Here is a 21,804-nt window from a genome sequence, read left to right as displayed (position 1 = left end):
GGTACAACTTCCAGTGAAATGCCACTTAGAAAAAACTGAATTTGTTCAAATGCAATTACATGTGGAACATTAGAGCAAGTCAGATGTTTCCATTCAAGTCTGTGTTCTTTGTTGTAATTCTGTTTGCAACCAGAATGGGTTTTAACATCCTTTTAAACTATGTTAGTGTGCTTTGTGGATATGTAACAGCTGGACTTGAATTAAACAAAACAATTTAGTCCCAGTGTGAGGTGTCTTGGTGAGTGATTTCTGATATTTCTTGGAGTGTTTCAGGTTGGCATTTAGCTTCACGTGCACATCAGATTCAGTGAGAATAGGTAATAGTGTAAAAATAAGTGCTGTCACTGAATACATCTGGTGTAATCAGAGAGAATCTCTGTAATTCTAGACCAAGAGCTAATTAGCTGAAAACTGACTATTCAATTTTTAGAGTATAGACAAAACTATTTGATTGCAGGTTGTTGATTTTGTGCATGTTGTGAGTTTGTTCTTTTCAGTTTTTCCTCTGAAAATGCTTCATGTTTTCTCTGTTGTGCAGACTTCCTCTGCATTATATGCTAGGTGTAGTCCATAGGAGGAAGTGACAGGAAGGCTAATTTATTATTTTAAATTTAATTTCATGGGTTTGTAGAACTTTTTTCCAGTTTCAGTTGAATCTTGTTATGAATGCATCTCCAGAATATCTTTTAAAATCTGAATTATGTAAGGCATATAAAATAAAGCTGGTAATTAGAGATGTAAAAGCTCATGTGTATGGAAAGATAATGAACGCCATGTAGATCTAAGTGTTTTTTTCTTGATTCGAGTAAATTAGTACATGAGCTCTTTTAAGAAAAAAACAGGTTTCATATAGTTCATATATTTCTCTTTTCTAAACTGTGTAAAAACTTTGTATTACTACTAGATTTGAAATACAAAAAAGATCGGAAAAAGAAGAAGAGGGTGACTAATATTATCTCATTTGATGAAGAGGAAGATGAGCAAAACTTGGGGGATTGCACAAAGACTCTGATTACAGGAGAGAGTTCAGAGGAGAGTGTGGACAGATCTTCAGTTCTTGCATTGTCTTCATCTGAAAGCACTCTGGGAAAAAATCTGAATGGGAGTGAAAGTAACCATTCGTGGAAGAATAATTCAGTGTTCATGAATGGAGAGTATGAATACCAGAAACTGGATGTGAAGAGCATTGATGATGAAGATGCAGATGAGGATGAGCTGTATGGAAAATCATTAGGAAATAAAGGCACAGAAGGTGGAACTGAAGCTTCTGAAAAGTAAGTATTTGTGCAGGGGATAAACTTTCCTTGCTTCCCCTTCATCCCTCCCTTTCTTTTATGGCTGCTGGAAATTCATGTGTTGAACTGAACTATAGATTTTTTCTCTTTTTTTTTTTCCTCTCCTTATTTTTCCTCCCCCACCTTTTTTCCCCCCTCTTTTTTTTTTCTTTTCACTGTTTAAACAATATGGGCCACTGCAGTGATGATATTTTGCTTCTAAGTTTCACTGAAACACCAAATTTTGAGATATCAGACTACTTATTCTCCTTGAAGTTCTCAGTTGTTAAAACTGTGGCATGATATAGCCAGGATATAGTTCTGGCCTACTTGGTGTTTCCTTATTCTTAGTATGATAGCAATTCTATTTTGGCTTCACAATAAAAATGTGTATTTTAAACAGAGTAAGCTTGTTACATCAGAGTGTAGACAGTTCAACAAGGCAGGACAAAACTGAGAGAGAAAGAATAATTTTAGATACTGATATGCTTTCTTTATTTCTGACAAAAATTTGTTTAGAGAAAAAGGCAAGCACTGCTTGTCTCCTTTGCTTTGGAATGTCTGGTCTTTAATCAATTAATGTATGGCTGACCAAGAAATTGGCAGGCAGGTTGAAATAAAGATTTTTCTTGCAGTGGTATCTCTGAAAGAAATGTAAGTATTATGAACAGTAATACTGGATGTATAAATAGATTGGTTTGTTTGTTTGTTTGTTCTAAATAGGCCTCGTGAAATAGTCACGTGCAATTCTCAGATATGCAGTTGGAGTCCTCTGCAGGTCCTGAATGATGACTCAGATGTTCTGTTTCCTGTCAGTGCTGTTGGCTCTTACTCCCAAACAGGTGGGCATTTGAATTCACAGAATTCCAGCAGCCTTTATTCTAACATGGGACAATGGTAAGAAGTAACAGGATTATACAAACACAGGGGACCATTTGAAGCAATAAAAATGGTTAAAGGAGTGGAAAAGAAGGCCTGGTGCTTTTACAGTATCTGTATTAGTACCAAAAAACCAAAAAAAGTCCACTAGCCCTCCCATTCACCCAGTTGGTATTTTTCTAACTGTTCATAAAACACTGAACTTTGGGTATACTCATTTCAGTGACCACTTAAAAACTTGTCAGTGGTATTCAAATACTGTTTTAATAGTAGTATATTTTATATTTTTTGCATACACATTATATGTCCAAGAGTTTAAATGGATTGTTGATTGAAGGCCTGTGAAAAAGTGTAATTCAATTGTGTAAGTTCAGTGTCAAAAATGTGACTTATAAAATAATGCTGCACTGCCCTCTGCTGTATTTTAAAATATGTACCTCGTAAGGAATCCCAGTGGTTTAAAAAAAAAAAAAAAAAGACATTTAAAATTATTCTTGTGCTGCCATGTTTTTCAATTTACAAAGGAATGGATTTAGAAAATATTGAGTAGTTTGTGGCATTGTGATCTCTTAAATACAAACCAGAAACTGTTGGGGAACATCCACAGGTTGAAATCTGGAATACAAGAATCCATTCCTGTCTGTGGGGGGTGTGTGTGGAATGGGAACTCACAGTTGCTGTCAGTCAATGTCACGAGGCATCAGGAGCATGAGCTGGGGGTTTTGATCTGAAATCAAAAATCAGGAGGGCAAGCCAACACTCAGTTCTGGAGGCAGATGACTGAGGAGGACATCTGTTTATATCTGTATGTATCTTATCCATAACTGTCCCAGGGGCTTACCCTTACTGAGAAGACACCATAGCCCCTTGTTTTGTATTGCTTCATCTCAGAACTGTTCGGAATGCCATGTTCAGCCTACTGGAGGTCATCAACAGGCCCATTCAGATCCCTTCTGGGCACAGGACAGATATTTTTAGTGCTCTTGCTGTCCCTGTTTGTGGTCATGCAAGTGAGAGTGATACAGCATTGGGCTGGTGAAGGGAGTCAGTTTATCAGAGCTAGGGAAGCCCCTCAGACCCTGCTGTCTGCTCTCCTGGTCTCACCTCTGAACAGGAGGAGCTGATGGAGTGTGCAGGGAGGGCTGCACTAAGTGCCCATTGCACAGCCCAGGTGCCTGCAGTCAGGGACAGGGATACACAGGGATCCAGGCCCCCTCTCCTCAGCCACACTGACAAATTGCTCAGATTGAAAGCTGCCTTAGGCATTTGTTTGCTTGACTCTGGGAGTTGCACTTGTGCTGGATGAATGATGTCAGAAGGAACATGCATTAGCTTATTCTGAGGGCAGTCTAGCCCGCTAACTGCCAAGCTCATTATTATCCTGTAATTTTTTGTTAAAATATGCTTAATGAACTCTTGTAAAATACATAGTTTAACCCAATATTTTGGTTTCTAGGTTTTAATACCAATAAATAACACATACACACGCATATATATATTTATATTTGAAATAGCATAATCTATAGTGTTGTATGTTAATATGTGTTTTCAGTATTAATCTGTTGCAGTGCTCCAGGGATGTGTCAGGGCATATCATATCTCTGTGTAGAAATGAGAAAGCCTCCATCAACATGCAGTGTTTGGAACAAAAATGGAGTATGTATTTTAGGAACTGAGCTTCAGTAAACTCTATGGCTTCTAAAAGAATTTTTCTCCTCCATAGACTTTCTGACATAACTTTATTTCCCATTAAGTTATTTCCTAGAATGTCTGCTTGTTAAATCTGTTCTATTTAGGATTGTCTTGTAGTACCTTTGTAGCCCCTACATAGTGAGATGGAGAACACATCAATAAAAAATGATTTTTGTTTGTTTCCACCTGAGCTTCCTGCATGCCAGGCTCAGTGATGTGGATGTTTTGGTGCTGACAGCTGTGGATCTGTGGACAGATGCACATTATTCATGCTTTTTAAACAATATCTCATCTGTCTGATTCCTGATGGTTGGTACAGGGACGTAAGGAGCCAGGGAAAAGCCATGGTGCTCTGTTGGGAGTACGGAAAGCACTGATGCCTTTGCAAAGTTTCACGTGCTGGAGACTAACCACAAATTCTTCTCTTGCAAGTCACAGCCAGATTTGTAGTGAGCATGAGGTGTCATGAGGTGCTTCAACTCTGGGGGCTTGCACAAGTATTTTCAGGAAGAAGTCTCCTCATAGTTGTGTAACTCTGTACATATAAAATATAATTTAGGAATTGTGCAATACTAATTTCTTTATGATGGCTGTCTTCCTAAGAGTCTTGACAATCCTGCTGGCATTCAGGGTCAATTTGCAGAAGTCAGCTTTGGAGACAGAATTAAAAGTGTTTAAAAGCTATAGTAAGCTGAGTGTTGATGTTTAAAAAGGTAACTATCTAACTTCTGGATTTATGTTTTTATTTTATGTTTTGAGTAGTGTAACCCAAAAGAAGTTAATGCTTGTGCATTCTACTTTAGATAACTTGGAGAATGGAGAGGGGCATGAACATGCTGTTCATCCAGTAGAACTGGTTCCTAGGAGATCTGATCTTCCTTACAGGTATGTGCCAAATATGTTTGTCCTGAAAGAAAAAACCTTCACCCTGTAGCTGCCAACTTATTGTTAACTAATGCACTAATGTACTGCAAAACCAACTGCTCTTTAGGATGCTTCTGCATATGTTTGGAAAGACAAATGCAAAAAAACCTACAATTGCCTTTTTTGCATAGTATCATACACTGAACTTTCCTAATTATCTTGAGGAAGTCACTTCCTCATGTCAAATAACAGACTTGGCTTCCTGGTTTTGAAAATAAGTTTTATGTTGGTTTTTATGTTATTCTTTTACTATATTCTCCATGGCCTATTAATTTGGAGTTTTTGTGTGCTTGCTTAAATCAGACTCCCAAGAGGTACATTAAAGGATTGTTCAACATACTTTGATTAAATATGGGTGAATAGGATAACAATTCTAGTTTGTGGAATATTCTTTCTTAAGTTTTGAATTCAGTATTTTGTTTTCATATATTGATTTTACTGTGCTTTTATGACTAGAGTGGAAGTCAGTCCTCCAGCTCAAGTGAATACTTTAAGCAGTATGTTGCCTTCAGCCACTGTGCCAGAATCCATGACAATTAGTAAGTACTTCCTTGATGTATCTAGATTGATAGAAATAGCTTTGAGAGTCCTGTAACTCATTCTATTTTTGTTTCAATAAAATCTGCTTAGAGAGTCTTGGAGCACCTAATTTCTGATGTGCTGGTCATGTTAGTAATAACTGCTCTAAAATGATGTTTATATTGGCAGGTTATGCTTCATTGCAGCTCATATAACCTTATATTATATGTGGCTTCAGTAGTTAAATGAAAAATAATGATTTGATTAACATTAAATTTCTACAAGTTCTGAACACATTGAGGGTTAGTTCTGATGTTGTCTTGCTTATTTGGCCTGTTTTTATTAATGGCTAGTCAGAAACAAACCAACCAACCCCACTCTTTCTCTGGTTTTATATGAAAATCTGCTCCAAACATGAATGTGGACTTTCACAAAAACTTGAGTTAAGATTGAGGGGGAGGTCAGTCATGTTTCAGTGGTATTAAGAGTAGAGCTAGACAGGATAAAATAGTCTTTGCTGCAGAGGTAGATTAATAGAAGCACAGGCAGTTTGTTTATCACATATTTGATCTTTTTTCTCTGCGTACACTTGTAGAACAAAGACTTAGTTCTGTAACTGAATGTCTAAGCTTGTAAGCCAGTATGTTTTATGTGTTTATGTTCCTCAGTGTACAGAATGTTCTGTAACTGAACTGGCTTTGTTCCTAAAGCTCTTGGGTGTGTGTTTGTTTCTTCTTCTAAATTTCAATATGTACAAGTTTTAAATTATGACATTTGGGAAGTTAGAAGTGATGCAGCCAAGATTCTTTTCTGCAATTGATTCATGCAATCATCAAAATGAATGAAATATTAAGGTATTCTAATCTAATTTTTCTAAGAAAAAGTTATATTCAAATGCTGTATCAGCCTGTGTTAAAGGAAATAAAACAAGCATTTTCACTGGGCAGTGTTTCAGGCTCTGGCACTGGTCTGCGGACTGAGCTTTACAAAGCTGAAAAATGCTTTCTTGCAAAGTACGTCAGGAAGTGGCAAACTAGTTTGGAACTCCTAGGAGCCGTAATTGAAGTGTGGAATGGTCTTACTGTTATTACCTACAGTGATGCTTTGGTCACTTGGTATTCTCTGCTAATGTTATCCCTACAACATCCTTTTGTTCTTATTTATTTCTCAGAGAATTGCACGGGGCAGTTTTCTGGTGCTGTTATTCTGCACCAGAAAACAGGGGAGTCAGGTACCAGCAGGGGCCGCAGTTGGTCTCTTTCAGTTGCTCAGTTATTTCCCGGTGTAGGTAAGAGCTATAAAATAGAAAGAAAATCTGGAGGTTTTCAATTCTCAGTACTTAGCAATTTGTAAATGGAATGAAAACACAGGATCAACAGAAATGTGCACACTATCATTAGTTTCCCAGTTCAGAGAAGGCTTTGGTGAAAGGAAGGGTGGGAAGCATGTCAAACCCATCTATAAAGCCAGTAGAACACCTAGTAAATAATCATAATTATAATTAAAATTCAGCTGACTATACATTTATAGAATTAGTGATTACCTTTATAATATATGATCCTGGGTATGTTGAATAAAAATGCTTTTTTCAAGTTTGCTGTTATTGGTTGTAGATTCTCTACAGGAGGAATTCAGTGCTATGACAAAGTCAGACATTGAAGCTCTTTCTCTCTGTTGCAATTAGCAGAAGAATTATTAAATGCTGAGGCTTATAGCTTGGTTGCATAGCAACTGCTTCTAACACATCAGGCAAGAAAAATGGAATGCAGTAGTGCAGTGAGAAAAGCTGCAAGGTCTCCAGTGACTGGATTTTTGTGTTTCTTACTTTTGAAGACAAAAACCTGAAATGGATTTAAAAAAAATTATATTATTTTCCTGCTTTTGTTCTAACCTATTAGGATAGTACTAAACTTTTCTTACTTTTGATATGCAGGCTAGTAAGTTAGAAGAAGCTGTTATTTCAAATTTCTGCCATTTTAAATTATTTTCCTGAATTATGTCCCATGCATTTGTAAGGTATAGGTTAACTTGGTTACAGATACATCTCAAAAAATACTGATAACACTCAAGAGAAATCCACAGAGCTTTGCTGTTTATGTCAGGCATAATTTGAAAACTGGCCCTGCTGTGCAGATTGTTTTGTCATAACCAAGTTTATAAAGAGTTAAGCTGGTCAGAAATTTTCTGTTTATGCATCTACTCTACTATGTAATTTCAGTTTTTAAAAAAAGTTGTCTTTGTCTTTGTGCTTGAATCACAAACAACAGTGTTTCAAGAGTTGCTATTGGAAGATTGTATTTTCAGCATTGTTTTTAACCAGAACAATCTCTTCTACCAGCACAAGTCTCTCCATTTTGTTTTTGCAATAGAAAAAATAATAAGTTGCAAAACTTTCATTTTAGAAGGACACTACTTGTGTTCTTCTTTATAAGGTTCTTTTATTATAGTACTATTTTTAGGAAATAATTGGTAATTTAGTTTTTTCACTATCATTTTCTTCAGTTTTTAAAATTGGGCTTCACCACAAAGGTTAGGAAAGGTTGTAACACTGTACATCATTCCATACTTTTTCATATATTCTTGAGAAATCCCCGAGCTTTTCATGATCACTGAAGAGCATTACTGAGTAATCAAACCTCCGTGTGATATTTTTATCCTGGTTGTGTAAGTGAATAAGGTGTATGTTCCTGTGCTTTCTGTGTCCTCTGAATAGCTGCTGACCTGTTCTGTAGCCCAGCTGCCACAGGTCACTGGCAGCTGCTAAATTCCTGTGTTTTCTTTGGAAGCACAGCTGTGAAGGGAGGGTGTTTGTATTTCATCAGCGAGAGGAAAGCTGCAGTTTACTTTACAGACTTGGTTTTCACCTGGACTCTTTTATGCAGTAGAAGGGCAACACAATTTGTTTCCTACTAAAATTTGCCCTGTGAATAGTGACATGACAGGATAATATTTACAAGGTTTTTGAGCACTAAATTAAGCCTTAAAACACAGTGTTCATGTAGGCAGCTTAGGGAGCATCAAGCTCTTAAGTCTTTAAAGGTCAGACTTCTGATTTAAGATGTAACTAGTCTGCTGGAAGTCTTATTTGTCTCTGAAAATATCTGTGTAAATTTTCACTCATGAAAATAAAAAAAATAAAAATTCCTGTAAACTGTTCCCAGCCCACCCTGATACTCTATCTGCAGGATTGCAGAGGAGGCTGCATGACCTTGTGTACTCTGAGGGATGATTTCACTTACAGCTCATTCTTCACAACAGGTGATTGCAAATCATACTGCTCCAATCTTTGGCTAAATAGCACCAGAGTTGTGAAACATTTGAATTTTCTGGAGGTTGCTGGAAACTGGCAGGTGTTTCTCAAAGCATTATATATTTCATGCTCTGTGACCCTATGAAAGCTTTCTAGAAGCTAGATTTTGCATGAAGTATGGAATGGAATTAAAAATGTTTTAGAGAAAATACTCACTTCATGAGTAATTAGGTACCCCAGATTAATTTCAGCAATAAAATAATGTTGCTAGTGTTCAAAAAAGTGAGGTATACTATGAAAAATTTAGTTAGTATATTCCTTGATATTTTTTTTTGTATTATGTTTTCTTTTTTTCTGATAAAGAATGGTTTAATGGTTTGGAATTGTTTGTACATGGGAATTCTTTTTTTAAGAAGTCATTGCAAAACTAGGAACCTCTTAGGAAAACTTCACTAGTTTTCATCTTATCTCTGTCTTTGTGGAACTCAGGTTATCACTTCACTTTTAGATATGTTGGTGTTGAATGCTGATCCATAGTAACAGTAGTGTATTGCCTTTCATTAATGTTACTTTACAGAACTTAAATGTCATCAAGCACAAAAGAGCTCAGAAGTAGGACATAAAGTCCAATATCAAACACTTTTCTTAAGTAGGAATACTTGGCCATCCTCCCACTGTTTTATTAAAAAAAGAAAAGCAAAAAAAAAAAAGTGAGGGAGAAAGATGAGGTTGCACAGTTCAGAAGTCAGAAAATGCCAAATTTATGGTTGCTGCTACAACCCTGACAATTTTTTAAATTTATTCCCTTTTCTAACCCACACAATGTATGAGACATAAGACTGCTGGAAAAATTAGGTTGTGATCATACACTCCTCTTGGAGGCAAGTGTAACAGACACACAAAAGCTCATGAACTGGGGATGTTCTGGCAGGTTTGAAGGGAACCTGCTGCAGTGTATGATACTGGATTTCCTTTGCATTCAGCTGACTGCTCTGACATGCTGCTGAAATTTTTCAGGAAGCGTAAGTGAAAGTAAGAAATTAAAATTTTTGAAAGTTTTAAATATTATACCTGAATTAAATAAGATGGTTTCTTTTTAGTTCTCCTCTGTTTCTTGCTTCAAAGGGTCATGGCATTAAGATTTCTGATTTTTTTTCTTGGTAAATTTTTACTCATTTAATTACACTAATAATGTTTTACTTTTTTGTGTTTACTATGGATAGAGAGGCTAAAGAAGTATTGATTATAAACTGTATAGTTCTTGTGTTTGTTTTGAGTAATTTATAGCAAATATGGCTCCCTAATACTCATCAATCCAAGAAGACACAGCAGAGCTATAGCTGTGGACTAATCTTGCTGGGCTGGACCAGCCTTCTTGGAATTCTGGTCTCTTATCCCAGACTGGTGGTTTGTGTTGATGCTTTCATCCCACACCTCCACTGGTGCCTGTAATTGAGATAAATTAGCAAGAAATACTCAGTATGGCATGTGTTTGCATTTGTGGTCCTAAATTAAGCATCGATTTTTGCCCTATATGTGATAATGAAATTTGGAATTTCTGCTTTGTTGTGTCTCTGTAGTATTGTCAATTCCATGACTCTCAGAAAAAAGAGGTAAATGGAAATAAATAAGCAATTTAAAGTCTTCTATTTCAAGAGGCTTTTTTTCTTCCTCTTCTGTGCAAACCATGGTCTTTAGCAGGATCTTGCTTTTGTGCTCTGCTTCTGTGTGTTTGTGTGGGAGAGGGGAGCGAGAGAAGATGGGATTTCAGGTCTTAACTCATGCAGAAGATTCTGGATGGAATAAGGAAAAGAAGATTAAGTTATTATGTGAGTTAAGGTTACAGTCTGAATAGGCTGGTAAATTGAAATAATGAAGCCAATTTATAATAGCTTAGTTGTATAAATGTTAATAAATCAGTACACATTAAAGGCAGTACACACAGAGGCAATTGCTGCAGAGTGGGCACCCTGTGCAAGTGCAGAGCCATGTCTGAGCAGCACCAGCCTTAATTTATTCATAGTTAGAGACACAGTGCATGATCAACAAGTAGTTGCTGTTATCATATTTTAATGGCACACTTAAAATATTTAAAATGCCATTGGCTTGATGTGTCCTTGAGGATTCTGAATTCAACATTGTGGTTCAAGATTGTTATTTTGTTATGGAGTGATACTGTACAGAAAGCTTACTGTGGATCCTTTTGCTTGTGTTGTTTACTTGTATGATGCTCTAACATTGGATTATTGCATTGCTCATCCATAGAGCAATTGTTTATTTCACAGGTAGGCTGGTGGATTGTGGTCTCTTGTGCTAGTATTTAATACCCAGAAATTTCACTGTTTCGCTTTGGTTTTTCTACAAGATTTGGATTTTTTTTTAAATTTAGGATTGCATAAAATATGCCAAGTTACTGTAGAAAACTAATTATTCTTTCTATGCTGAATTAATGAAGTGCACACTCCCTCTTATGACCTACTGAAATGTGTCTTGCTAATGTCATTTAGCTCTTAAAGTTTAATATGGGTATTATGGAATGGGCAGAAAATTATCTACTGATCATCTACTTTCTCCCTGGCCAAAGATGCAGGAATGTTTTGGAAAAAATCTAGCATGAAGAAATTTGTGTTGGCTGATTTCAAATGGTAGGAGAACTCTGCTGAACCCTGCAGTACTGCAAGGGTGGCATTTATCTGCAGATTACCAAGGCCAGACTGGAATCATAATGTCTGCAGCTCTGACTGTCAACATTTGGTTGACATAATAAAATCTTTTGCATTTTATCTACTACTAGAGTTTGTCAGACTCCATCTGGCCCATAGGAAAATATTAATTTTTTTTTTAAATGGGAAAAAAACTTCTGTAACTATAGAAAGTATTAAGAAAGATACTGTGTACTGAATGTAAAGTGGGGAAAAAGGTTGTCCAATGGCTTTGCTTGCTTGAAGAAATCAAGTAATACCAGTTCTGTTAGTATGTTTTCAGTAAAAGCACACTGAAATTTACTGGCATCTACATTGAATACTTGCAGAACAGAATTGGCTGATTTATTGTATATAAACATTTCACTTAAATGTTGGGAAGCATGGTTTAATATAATCGTGTTCTTGTAGCACTTATAAAATTATTGATTAACATATGTGAAATTGTTAATGAAATTGTTGGAGCTGACACTTTTCAGTGTGGTATTTGGCTGTTCTGGTATCATGTTAAACCTAACCCAAAGGAAATCTTTAAAAATTCTAAAATTCTGTTGGTTGTTTTTTTAAAAAAATTGATTCTTGATTTAATGACAGAAAGTGTTTTTATGATACTTGTTAAAAAATAGGAAGGATTTTATAGGAAATGATGAGGTTCAGAAATCTTATCATCTTTAGGGCTGAACTTGAGAAACAAAAATGCCATGAGGAAGCAATGACATTATCTCTACTCCCATCTCCTTGTAGCAGTTATTTCCTGTGTCAGGATTTACACCCAGGAGAAGAAGCAATTTGGAGAAGCTGAACAAGTAACAGTGTTCATTAAAAGGCATGTAGTGAAAAGGTGCTTTCTGCCCTACATCTGTGAAAACAAAACAGCTACAACCATGGGCACACTTGTAAACATTTGTGTTAAAGCCAGATGCAGACTAATTTGATTTGATCAATACTTCTGATGTGGTGATAAATAACACTGCTTTTGAAAGATTGCTCAAATTAGTGATGAGATTAAGAGCATTTTTATGTGCTTTCCTGAATAGTAAATGGTGTTGGCTGCCTGTGTGCCGCCTTTGTATATGGCTTCTAGATCTGAAATGAGCAAAAATGGACACAGACATTAATCCTTTTTGTTCCTTCTTCTTAGATGAACTTCGTCAAGCTATCGTGGCCATGATGAATAGAAAGGATGAGCTGGAAGAACAGAATAGGTAGTTGGTGTTTTTTAGTCAAGAGGGACTGTAATTTAAAAAAAAAAATCTGTTCTCTAATACGAGCTGTTCTTTCTGTAAAGCTATGCATAATATTTCTGTAACCTTTTTGGTGTGTATATTTTTTCTGTGAAAGGTTAACTTATTTCTGTTTTTTCTCTTCTGGTGAAGAAGTGATGTAGGATGGCTGACAACGTAATGCTGAAAGTGACTTTCATTTCTGACTGTCTTTGTGTTCACTTGGGGCACAATGATGTTGTAAATGTAGAAATGATCAGTTGCTTATATAAAATGCCATCAAACATACTTTGTATTCATTTAGTTTATTGAAACACATAGTTAGATGAATGAAAATACAAATGTATTCAATGCTTTAGTAGGGCTATTTGGGTAATTCATATTTTCCTACAGGTATTTTGGGTCTTTTAATGCTGAGCTTACCAACAGATCCTGTTTTCCTTCCTCCTATTCTTCCCACTCCCATAATTGCAAGTTATTGCCTCATTCAGCTTTGTGGGCTTTTTTTGGCAGAAGGACCAGGATGCTTTGGGCTTTACCATTATGCATCATGCTGACCTTTGCTATCTCATCAAGGGTTTTTACACAGAGGTCTGTGGCAGTGCACTTGGCAGAGACAAGAGCCCTGCCTGTCTTGCTATAAATATATTGCTTATAGATTATTCTCAAGATGTATGGACTTGCACTGCAGTACTGAAAGCAGTTTACCAGCTTTTTAAAAACCAAATTCTATCTGCATGGCGATGCATTAGATCCCATAATAAGTTGTGCTTTGGGTTTGTTGACAAGATAGTAATAGAAATTAATAGTAAACATTTGCAACTGCTTTTTCCTGGTAGCTTTTCATATCTTTGTATAATCAAATCAGGTGAATTTATTAAATTGAATAATGAAATTTTTGGATGACATCAGTGGTATCACTCCTCTGTGATTCTTGGAGTATACTCTAATTAGCAGATAGTGTGGGCAGTGTCCTAAAGAGAGGCTGCTGCCTTCTTGCAGATCCCTGAGGAACCTGCTGGATGCAGAGATGGAGCATTCTGCAGCACTGAGGCAGGAGATGGAGAATTGCAGGAGGAAGGTGGCAGAGCAGGAAGAGCGACATGCCACCAAAGTCCAAGCCTTGGCACGGTAAGAACTGCTGAAAATGTCTCCAAGTAACTGCAGGAGAACAAGGGAATAACAGAGTCTGCATGGAAGGGAAAAAATTTTCAAGCAGCTAAGTTTGCAGAAGAACAGAAGTGATTTAGGACTGAAGTCCTATGGTAAGCAATAGCTGCTGCTAAACATTATCACCAAGCAAGTACCAGGTTCTGAAGTGGTGCAGCTGTTTTTCCCACAGCTCCAGGAAGGTCAGCTGGAACAGGTTTCTCAGGACCATTTCCAGTCAGGTTTTGAATATCTGCACAGATGGAGACTCCCCAGTCCCTTTGGGCAGCACTGTTGGCACTGCTGTTCCTAGTGGGGCTCAGGCAGCTCTTGGCTTGCTTTGCCATGGAGGGGGTGTTAAAGGCTCATGCTCAGCTGCCTGTCCCCCAGGGCTCCCAGGTCCTCTTCCACAGAGCTGTTTTCCAGCCCTCCAGCATTGCCTGGGTGTCCTGAGCTATTTTTCCCCAAATGCAGGACTCTGCATTTACCCTTGTTGAACTTCACAGGCATTTTCTGAGTCCAGTTCTCCAGCCTGTCCCTGTCCCCCTGGGTGGCAGCACAGCCACACAGTGTCTCTGCTCCTCAGTTTTGTGTTGTCTGTGACCTTGCTGAGGGTGTGCTCTGGCCCAGCATCCAGGTGATGTTAGGGTGTTAAACAGCATTAGCTCCACTATTGAGTTGCCTCCAGCTTGACTTTGTGCTACAGTGAAATAGAAAGAGCTTTAACCCTGTCCTTGTCTAAATGGGATTCAGCTTCAGAAAGACTTTTGAAGGTAAATGCTGTTGTAATAGTGTGATTTGCTTCTTACAATTCAAAATAAACTCTAGAGTAACCATGATCTGTAAGATCTTGGGGGTGATTCATGTGTATAGTAAACAACAAACAATCCAAGAGTTAAATAATTTGCCTTACCCAGAGAGAGGTGTTTGTTTTCAGCATGCACAGGCAGAGTGTGTTTAGTGTCAATCACAAAGTACCACAGCTGAGATTCCTTTGAGCTTTTTATTGCTTATTTGAAAATGATAAATATAAAGCTTTCTTAAAAATAAAGGTATTTAGGACACTACTAATTCTGCTTTTGATGACACATCAAACCAAAAGACTTGCTTTGAGGGAGGGAGAGATATGAATAAGTGGGTTTGACATTCATGTGCTGTAAGGCAGTAGAGACAATGCAAATACTTCATCATTTAATATTCATGTTTCAGGTTATAGGAGTTGTATATTCATATTTCTTTGACTCACTTCCCCCACAATTTTAGAATTTGCAGTGACATATGGGTGAATCAGATATTTGTCATGCACATAGCTCTTTAAAGAATAGATAAAGAGCTTTTATAAGCAGACCTGAAGAGATGCTCACTTAGACTAATGAGGTATTTTTAAATAAGTCTGTGTAATTCCTCTTATTGCTGTATGGATGTGTTGTGTTGATTGCTCTTCTGAAAGTCAGTTTGCCTTGTCATGTGATAAAAACAGTGTTGGGAGCTGCTGAGGCATGATAAATTCATGTGTCACCAGTTACTTTGGACTTGGAAGACATTTCTTTAATGATTCATAGCAACTAATTTTCTAACATCCTAACACAAGAAACTTTGTATGTAGTTTCTTTGGAATGTGGGTTTTTCTTCTAAATTTTTATTGGTTCACTTTGTATGCTGTAGGTGATGCTGCTGCAATAATAAGAGTAGTAAATTTTAAAAATAAATAGTGCTTTAAACCAAGAAGTTGAGCAAGCTGAATAATCTAAAGAATTTGAAGTAACAGAAAGTTTGGAATTGCTTTTTCAGTGCTGCATAATACACTAGGTGAGTAAGAGGAAACTAAGTTTGATATTTTGAAGTAGTGAAATCTCACTGTTTCCCTTGAAAACAATTGATCACATGACCAGAGTAGAAAATTTTCCTCACTTGTGACGTTCTGAATATTTTAAGGCAATCATTCAGTAACAATCTGACTGTTGTGATTTGATGAATGAATATTTTTCAGATTATGAGAGCTGATATTTATGTGTGTCCCCAAAGCTCTTTTGAAGAATTTGACATAAATAGCTTCCTGAAGGCTTTGAGAACACAAATTTCAGTGACACATCAGTCAGTGCTGAAATGATGGCTTCTGGAAATCTGCAATGATTCAGCTGTTCTCCTGGACACTCCCAGGAGTCTCTGGCCTCCCAGACACAATCTAGTTTACTGAGAGACATTTTCCCAAGTTTCTTATTTTCTCTTTGAAAAATGGAAGAAGTCTTAGTTGAGCTTAGTTTCAAGTAGTGGTAATCTCATTGTTCCATGTGAAATACTTGAATAACTCTTTCATAACAGTTGCTATATTGTTCCAAAAGGAGCAGGCTCAGGTTCAATCCATTTGGTAGTCTTCTGATAGAATACACTCAGTAGTCTCTCTAGTATCATGTTGTCAGGTGTTCTTTTTTGGGTTTGGTTTTTTTTTTTGGTTGTTTTGTTTTTGTTTTTTTTTTTTCTTGTCTATGAGACTTTCTCAAATATCATGGACATATTGTGCCAGTAGCTTCTTGGCAATACTTAAGTATTGCCAAGTATTGCCAAGTATTTTGGAGGACTTTAAAGATGCTGAAAATATTGTGTTGACCTCTGGGCTCATAACAGGTGAACAATTCTGCTTCAGGTTGGGTGATTTAGTTTGGATACATTGCAGAAGTACAGCAGGGCCTGCATATAGAAGAATTTAACATCCTTCAGTCTGCAGATCTGAGCTGTAGCTCCTGGTCAGGAATTTGTCTTCCTGTGAAATGTTTGTTAGGAATATATCTGATAAAATACCTCTTGAAGTCATTCAAGACTTTTCAATGAGTGCTTACTGAGTGTTTTTTAAAAATGCCCTGTTTGAAAGAACTCTGTAAATTCCTACACCTCAGGATGGGCCCTCTTTGGAATCCAGCTAAATCATAGTAATGAGCAATAGATGTCAAAGAATGAGTGATAACCTGATAGAGGCAAATTAGAAAATTGTGACTGGGCCATAGTATCCTGCTTTGAATTTCAGTCTTGTATCAAAAACCTTAAATGAACTAAAGTCTTCTTCAACTTCATCTGTACTATATCAACTCTAAGTCAATTTTAAGACAAAGTAGTAAAAGCCAGATTTTTTTAAATGCTGTCACAGTACTGACAGAAGGCACTGAGTCTATTCTCGTATGTAGAAATTAGGTGATACAGAGTTATTTCATGAGAATCCTTAATATATTGTAACTGTACACAATTGTTTTCTTGCAGACATTCTTACAATTCTGGTGACAAACCTTTTTGTTTAGTTGTCATAGAAATTTTTTTCTGTGAATCAGTTAAGTTTGTTTTAATACAGTATATAGGATTAAACTGTGTTTTTTATGCTTTTTACCCTTACCCTGAATGTCAGTGTCTGTCTCTGGTGGAAAAAATGATTTGTTCTTTGTAGTTGCAGAAATGAAAAACATCATCAAATGCATAAAATCATCAAGGACTCTTAAAATTCGATTGCCAAGCAATCAATAGCTTCTCAATTATTTAGCAACCTCCTACTAAAATGCTGAATAAAATTGAGGTTATAAAGTTCAGCAAGCTGACTTGAAATCCATAGGAATGGGAATATTGTGCCAGTCAGGGCTCCTTATAGGAGCAGTGTAGCTTTGCTCACAGCAGCAGTTTGTGTGTGTATTTATATAAAATGTGTGTATTTTATGTGTGTGTGTATATCTAGTATGATAAGGACCATCAAACCTACTTGCATGTTTTTTTGAATATTTCTAATTCTTAAATAAATTGCCATGAATAAACTGCCCTTTTTTTGGGTATATCATCTGTTTGCAGCTTTCTGTGCTGTGTTCCATGTCCAGGTTTTGTTGTGCCTGGAGCACGGCCTTGCCAGCCCAAATTCCCTCCTCTCTTTAACACTGTGGGGTTCTCGTGTGTTGTGCTGCATTTGTGGCACCCGCATACTTCTACCTCAGTATTATCTTAAAGAAAAATAAAACTTGTTTGAATTCACAGTCTGGCAACACATTTTAGTTATGCTTCTTTGGTATAAACTTCTCTGTTGTACTTGCTTATTGAATGGGCTTAGACAGATAATTGAATTTTCAGACATGTGATTTGTCAGCTTTGTTTAAAATCAATCAGTTGGAGCCCTTTTTATTACCCCCAAATATAAGCTAAGGTGCTTAATGCTATTAAGTGGAGCCATGGTAGTACCTGGTTTGAATGCGTGTACAATGCAAAGAGAAATGAGACAGGCACAGGCACTGAAGTGTGACAGCTGAAGGGATTATCTCGATTTCTTGTCTTATGCTCTTCTTTTAGGAGTGGTTTTTTGAAACTTTTGCCTTGAATATTGTTGCTGAAGTGCTGCCATTTTCTTACAATAATAAAGCTGTTTCTACAGCTGAATTTTTATTTGATTGCAATTAGACGCAAACTAGTAAATTAATGATCTCATTTTACATTGGCCATTCTGAATTTCCTTGTGTAGCATCCCATCCTTATGTTTTAGTTGATTGTTGATTTAGATGGACTGTGTAGTTTGTTTGCCATCAGTATAGCATAGTAAAGAAAATCTAAATTAAACAATGAATGGAAAAGTTTTGATTATGAGATAATCTGTTTCACTGATGTGTTTATGTGGTCCTGGAAAACTAATTTTCCTGCTACTCTGCTGCTGATGTATTATTCAATTGTTTCCTTGCATCATGGTGATATAGCTTAGGTAAAGCTTATTATAACAAAGAGTCTTTTTGTTTCCATTGAAAAGGACTTTCCATTTATTCTGGAAAACAATATTTATTTACTGTTTTTCTTTATCAATAGAGAAAACGAGGTGCTAAAAGTGCAGCTTAAGAAGTATGTAGGTGCTGTCCAGATGCTCAGAAGAGAAGGTCAAACAGTGGAAGGTAAGGAGAAAGTGAAGGGGGGGAAAGAATCCATGCATGGGGTTTGTTTTCCTGTGTGCTGCCATTCAGGGAGTAATATCTTCCAATAGTGAAAAGAACATATTTGATATGTTTTCCTTTTGAGAAAGATACTGATGTAGATTTTTGAACTCGTTTTTTACAGAGCATTTTCTGATAGATGAGGTGCTCTTACTTTTTTCTATAAGAAATTTTCCAGAAAAAGCTGTTTAATGAAAATTTAGTTTAAATAAAAATTTGTGAATGAATGTGATATTGGAATATAAAAATAAATGTAATATCTCTAGATTATATAGAGATTTCCAAAACTCTAGATTATATAGAGATTTCCAAAACTGTTGTTTTGGAAACCTGTATTTGCAGACTGTTTGAAATAGACTGTGTACTGAGTAATAATGAACAGATTTTATATCTGAAAGAGAATGAGTGAAGTTATCAGCAGTTTTACCATTTTGACTTCTGTGGTCTGTGATAGAAGCATCCATGAGGGGCTGAATTGATGTCTTGATTCTGAATCTTCTGGTGAGATGTGGATTTCCACTGGCTGCAGAAGGTGCTCAGAGAGCTGAGATGGGTTTTCAGAAATTGGCACCATCTAATTTTTTTAAATTGTGAATATTTTGGTCGTATAAGTGGCTGTATGAATGAATACTACTGTTCTTCAGGGTTAGCCACTGCACTTATCTGGAGTTTCAAAGCTTCATTCATCCCTAAAAGGATGTTTGTTAGTGAGAACACATGTTTTTACTTCCGACTTTGCTGGAGTGTAGTGATTCATATTAAGAATTATTCACAAAAACCATGGCTGAGGCTTCCTATAATAGCAGAAATTATCCTTCATTAGGTAGTGACAGTTTCCATGATGAGTGTAATTATAGGAAAAGAAAAAAAAATATTCCTAGGCTAGCTATATTCCACCCTGTTAAAATTATGCAGATTAGTGAGTGATAAGAATAGAAACTGAGTAGGATGGTCAGATTTTATAGATGAAAAAGGGGGATGGAACAGCACCAACATTTCTAAAAATGAACACACGTGTGCTTTATGCTGGAAAGATACTTAATAAATCCACAGTAATTTTCTATAATATTTATCACTAGTGACCAGAGTAATTTTCAGCTACATACAATATTTGTAATAAATTTTTCTTACAATGTAACTTCACATGTTAAATTTTTATAAACGTAAATTTTTTTTCCTTAGCTGCCATTGAAAATGTAGGTGAAATTTTGGTAGTGCTGTGGTCTCTGACTCAAAGTATAAGCATGTAAATAATCCCTGAGCACTACTGCAAAAAAGAAGTAAAACAAAAGGAGTTTTTTCTTTTACCAGATTTATAAAACCATTGCACCCATGGTTCATTTATGTAATGGGTAATTTTAATTATAATTAATCTTCTAAATTGTATGAAAACAAAAGTCTTAAATGTGTTGTAGATTTTAGAATATGGATTTTCTGTGACTTGGTTTTGAAAGAGAATAAATTTGGCTTCTGCTATTATTTTTATCACTATAAATAATGAAGACTCTGTATGTTTTCTACAATAATCAGGTCAAATGCTATTGAGTATGGCTTTTAAATAGCTTCCTAAAATAATAAATGAAACTCTGCTTGATATTTTGCCTTGTGGAGACTTAAAAAGGCCAAAAACTCCACTCAGCAAATGTGATTATAAATAAATTACCCAAAAGTCAGAACTATCGGCTTTCAAAATGAGTGATCACTGCTGTAGCCTGAGCAGTTGGATATTGGTATTTAAATATTTAATAAATGAGCATCTTCATTTCTCAGTCATCAGCAGGAGTTGGCTCTGTACCATTTTTTAAACCTGCTTAGATAGAATATTTATATAACAATGCTGATCTTAAAAGTCTGGCTAAAGAACTTGAAGCAACATTTGCAAGAAAAAGATCTTAAAATAGCTTTCAAATTCACTTAAATAATAATAAACTTCTAAATTCTTCCTCAAAGCAAAAATCAGTTCCCAGGCTCAACAATATTTAGCCAGATAAATTATGGGCTCTTCTATCTCCCTAATAAAGGTTGTATATATAGTTCAGATTTTGAAGAATGTTGAAAGCATTTGTTCAACTCCTCTTCTATTAGGGCTTTACTTTTTATGTGTTGTTTTCTTAGAAATTCATGAGCTATGAGGAAAAGTGGAATTGGATTTTGTGTAACTTGGAGGAGATTTACTTAGAATAGGCCTTAAAGTGATCTTCAAATACTTAAATGATGGCTGGGAACAGGAATAGAATAATCTGTAATTTTCATTCACTACAGATAAAAGAAGTAATGGGCTGACATGGCAGGTGAAGGAAGTTTGATTAGCTATCAGGAAAAACTTTGTGACAAGAACACTTACATTTAAATGGGTTATGCAGGGAAGCATATCTCCCTTCCTGGAAGGTTTTAGGAAGAAATGAGACAATTAACTATCAGGAATGGAATAACTCCAGCTGATTCTGCTTGATGCAAAATTGTGAAATGCTGCATGAAGTATGGAATGTTCCTTCTCAGCCCTGTTCTCTGTAATTTCTCTGATATGTAAGCAGTCTGTGCAAGTAAAATAAAATGATGTTTTGGAAGCCCAGTAAAAAAAAAAAAAAGGCTTAAAAGAGAAGCATAAAGTTAGTTTTTAAAAGACTTGGGGCAGGACCTGCAGGTACTGCAGATATTAGACAGCTGTATCACACAACAGCCAAATGCTTTTGGTTTACATTCTTTCCTGTTAAGATCCCAGTCTAAATATTTCTCACCAAAAAAGGTCCCTGCAGAATCTGTACTTTGGCACTTGTAATAGTGTTTAATATTATGGTCTGTTCTGATGTTTTTAATAACTGTTTCTTACAGAGCTGTTATTTCTAAAGAGGATGTCCTGGACGTTTATGGAATTCTACTTTTTAATTTGAGGTATTTCTTTGTTATAGTTCTGCCAAACATTTGGAGCACTGATGGTGAATTTACAATTCCAGAGCAAAAGCAAGTAGAAAACAATGAGGAACTGGCCAGCTCTTATGAAAGGAAATTGATTGAGGTAAAGTTTGTACTGCACAAATTTTATGGAATCCTAATTGTAAAACAAGGTTTGAAGCTTAAATAGGTCTTTCACTTAGCTGATATATTTTTTTCCTCAGGAATGTAAAATATAAATCTGATCTTTTTTCTTCAAAAATAAAAAAAACTCAGATAATGAATAGTACTTTTTCTAACAGGGATACATTTTCATATGATATTAACATGAAGGTTTTAATAAATAAGCAAGTTCCTTCA

The 21,804-nt window shown here is 36.1% G+C and overlaps 1 protein-coding gene across 2 annotated transcripts in view; it reads left to right on the top strand.

Moving 5' to 3' along the window:
* SNX29 (sorting nexin 29) overlaps positions 1–21,804 on the top strand; it is a 97,633-nt gene that overhangs the window by 12,434 nt on the left and 63,395 nt on the right. For both annotated transcript variants that reach the window (XM_050980126.1, XM_050980127.1), the window contains exons 8-15: positions 905–1,274; positions 1,998–2,116; positions 4,649–4,730; positions 5,226–5,308; positions 12,382–12,445; positions 13,466–13,594; positions 18,431–18,513; positions 21,462–21,568. In XM_050980126.1, coding sequence (XP_050836083.1) covers positions 905–1,274; positions 1,998–2,116; positions 4,649–4,730; positions 5,226–5,308; positions 12,382–12,445; positions 13,466–13,594; positions 18,431–18,513; positions 21,462–21,568 — 1,037 coding nt within the window. The remainder of the gene's footprint in view (positions 1–904; positions 1,275–1,997; positions 2,117–4,648; positions 4,731–5,225; positions 5,309–12,381; positions 12,446–13,465; positions 13,595–18,430; positions 18,514–21,461; positions 21,569–21,804) is intronic.

This window comes from Serinus canaria, chromosome 14, assembly GCF_022539315.1.
Source record: "Serinus canaria isolate serCan28SL12 chromosome 14, serCan2020, whole genome shotgun sequence".
NCBI classification, from domain to species: domain Eukaryota; kingdom Metazoa; phylum Chordata; class Aves; order Passeriformes; family Fringillidae; genus Serinus; species Serinus canaria.
This window is presented reverse-complemented; position numbering and strand designations above follow the sequence as displayed.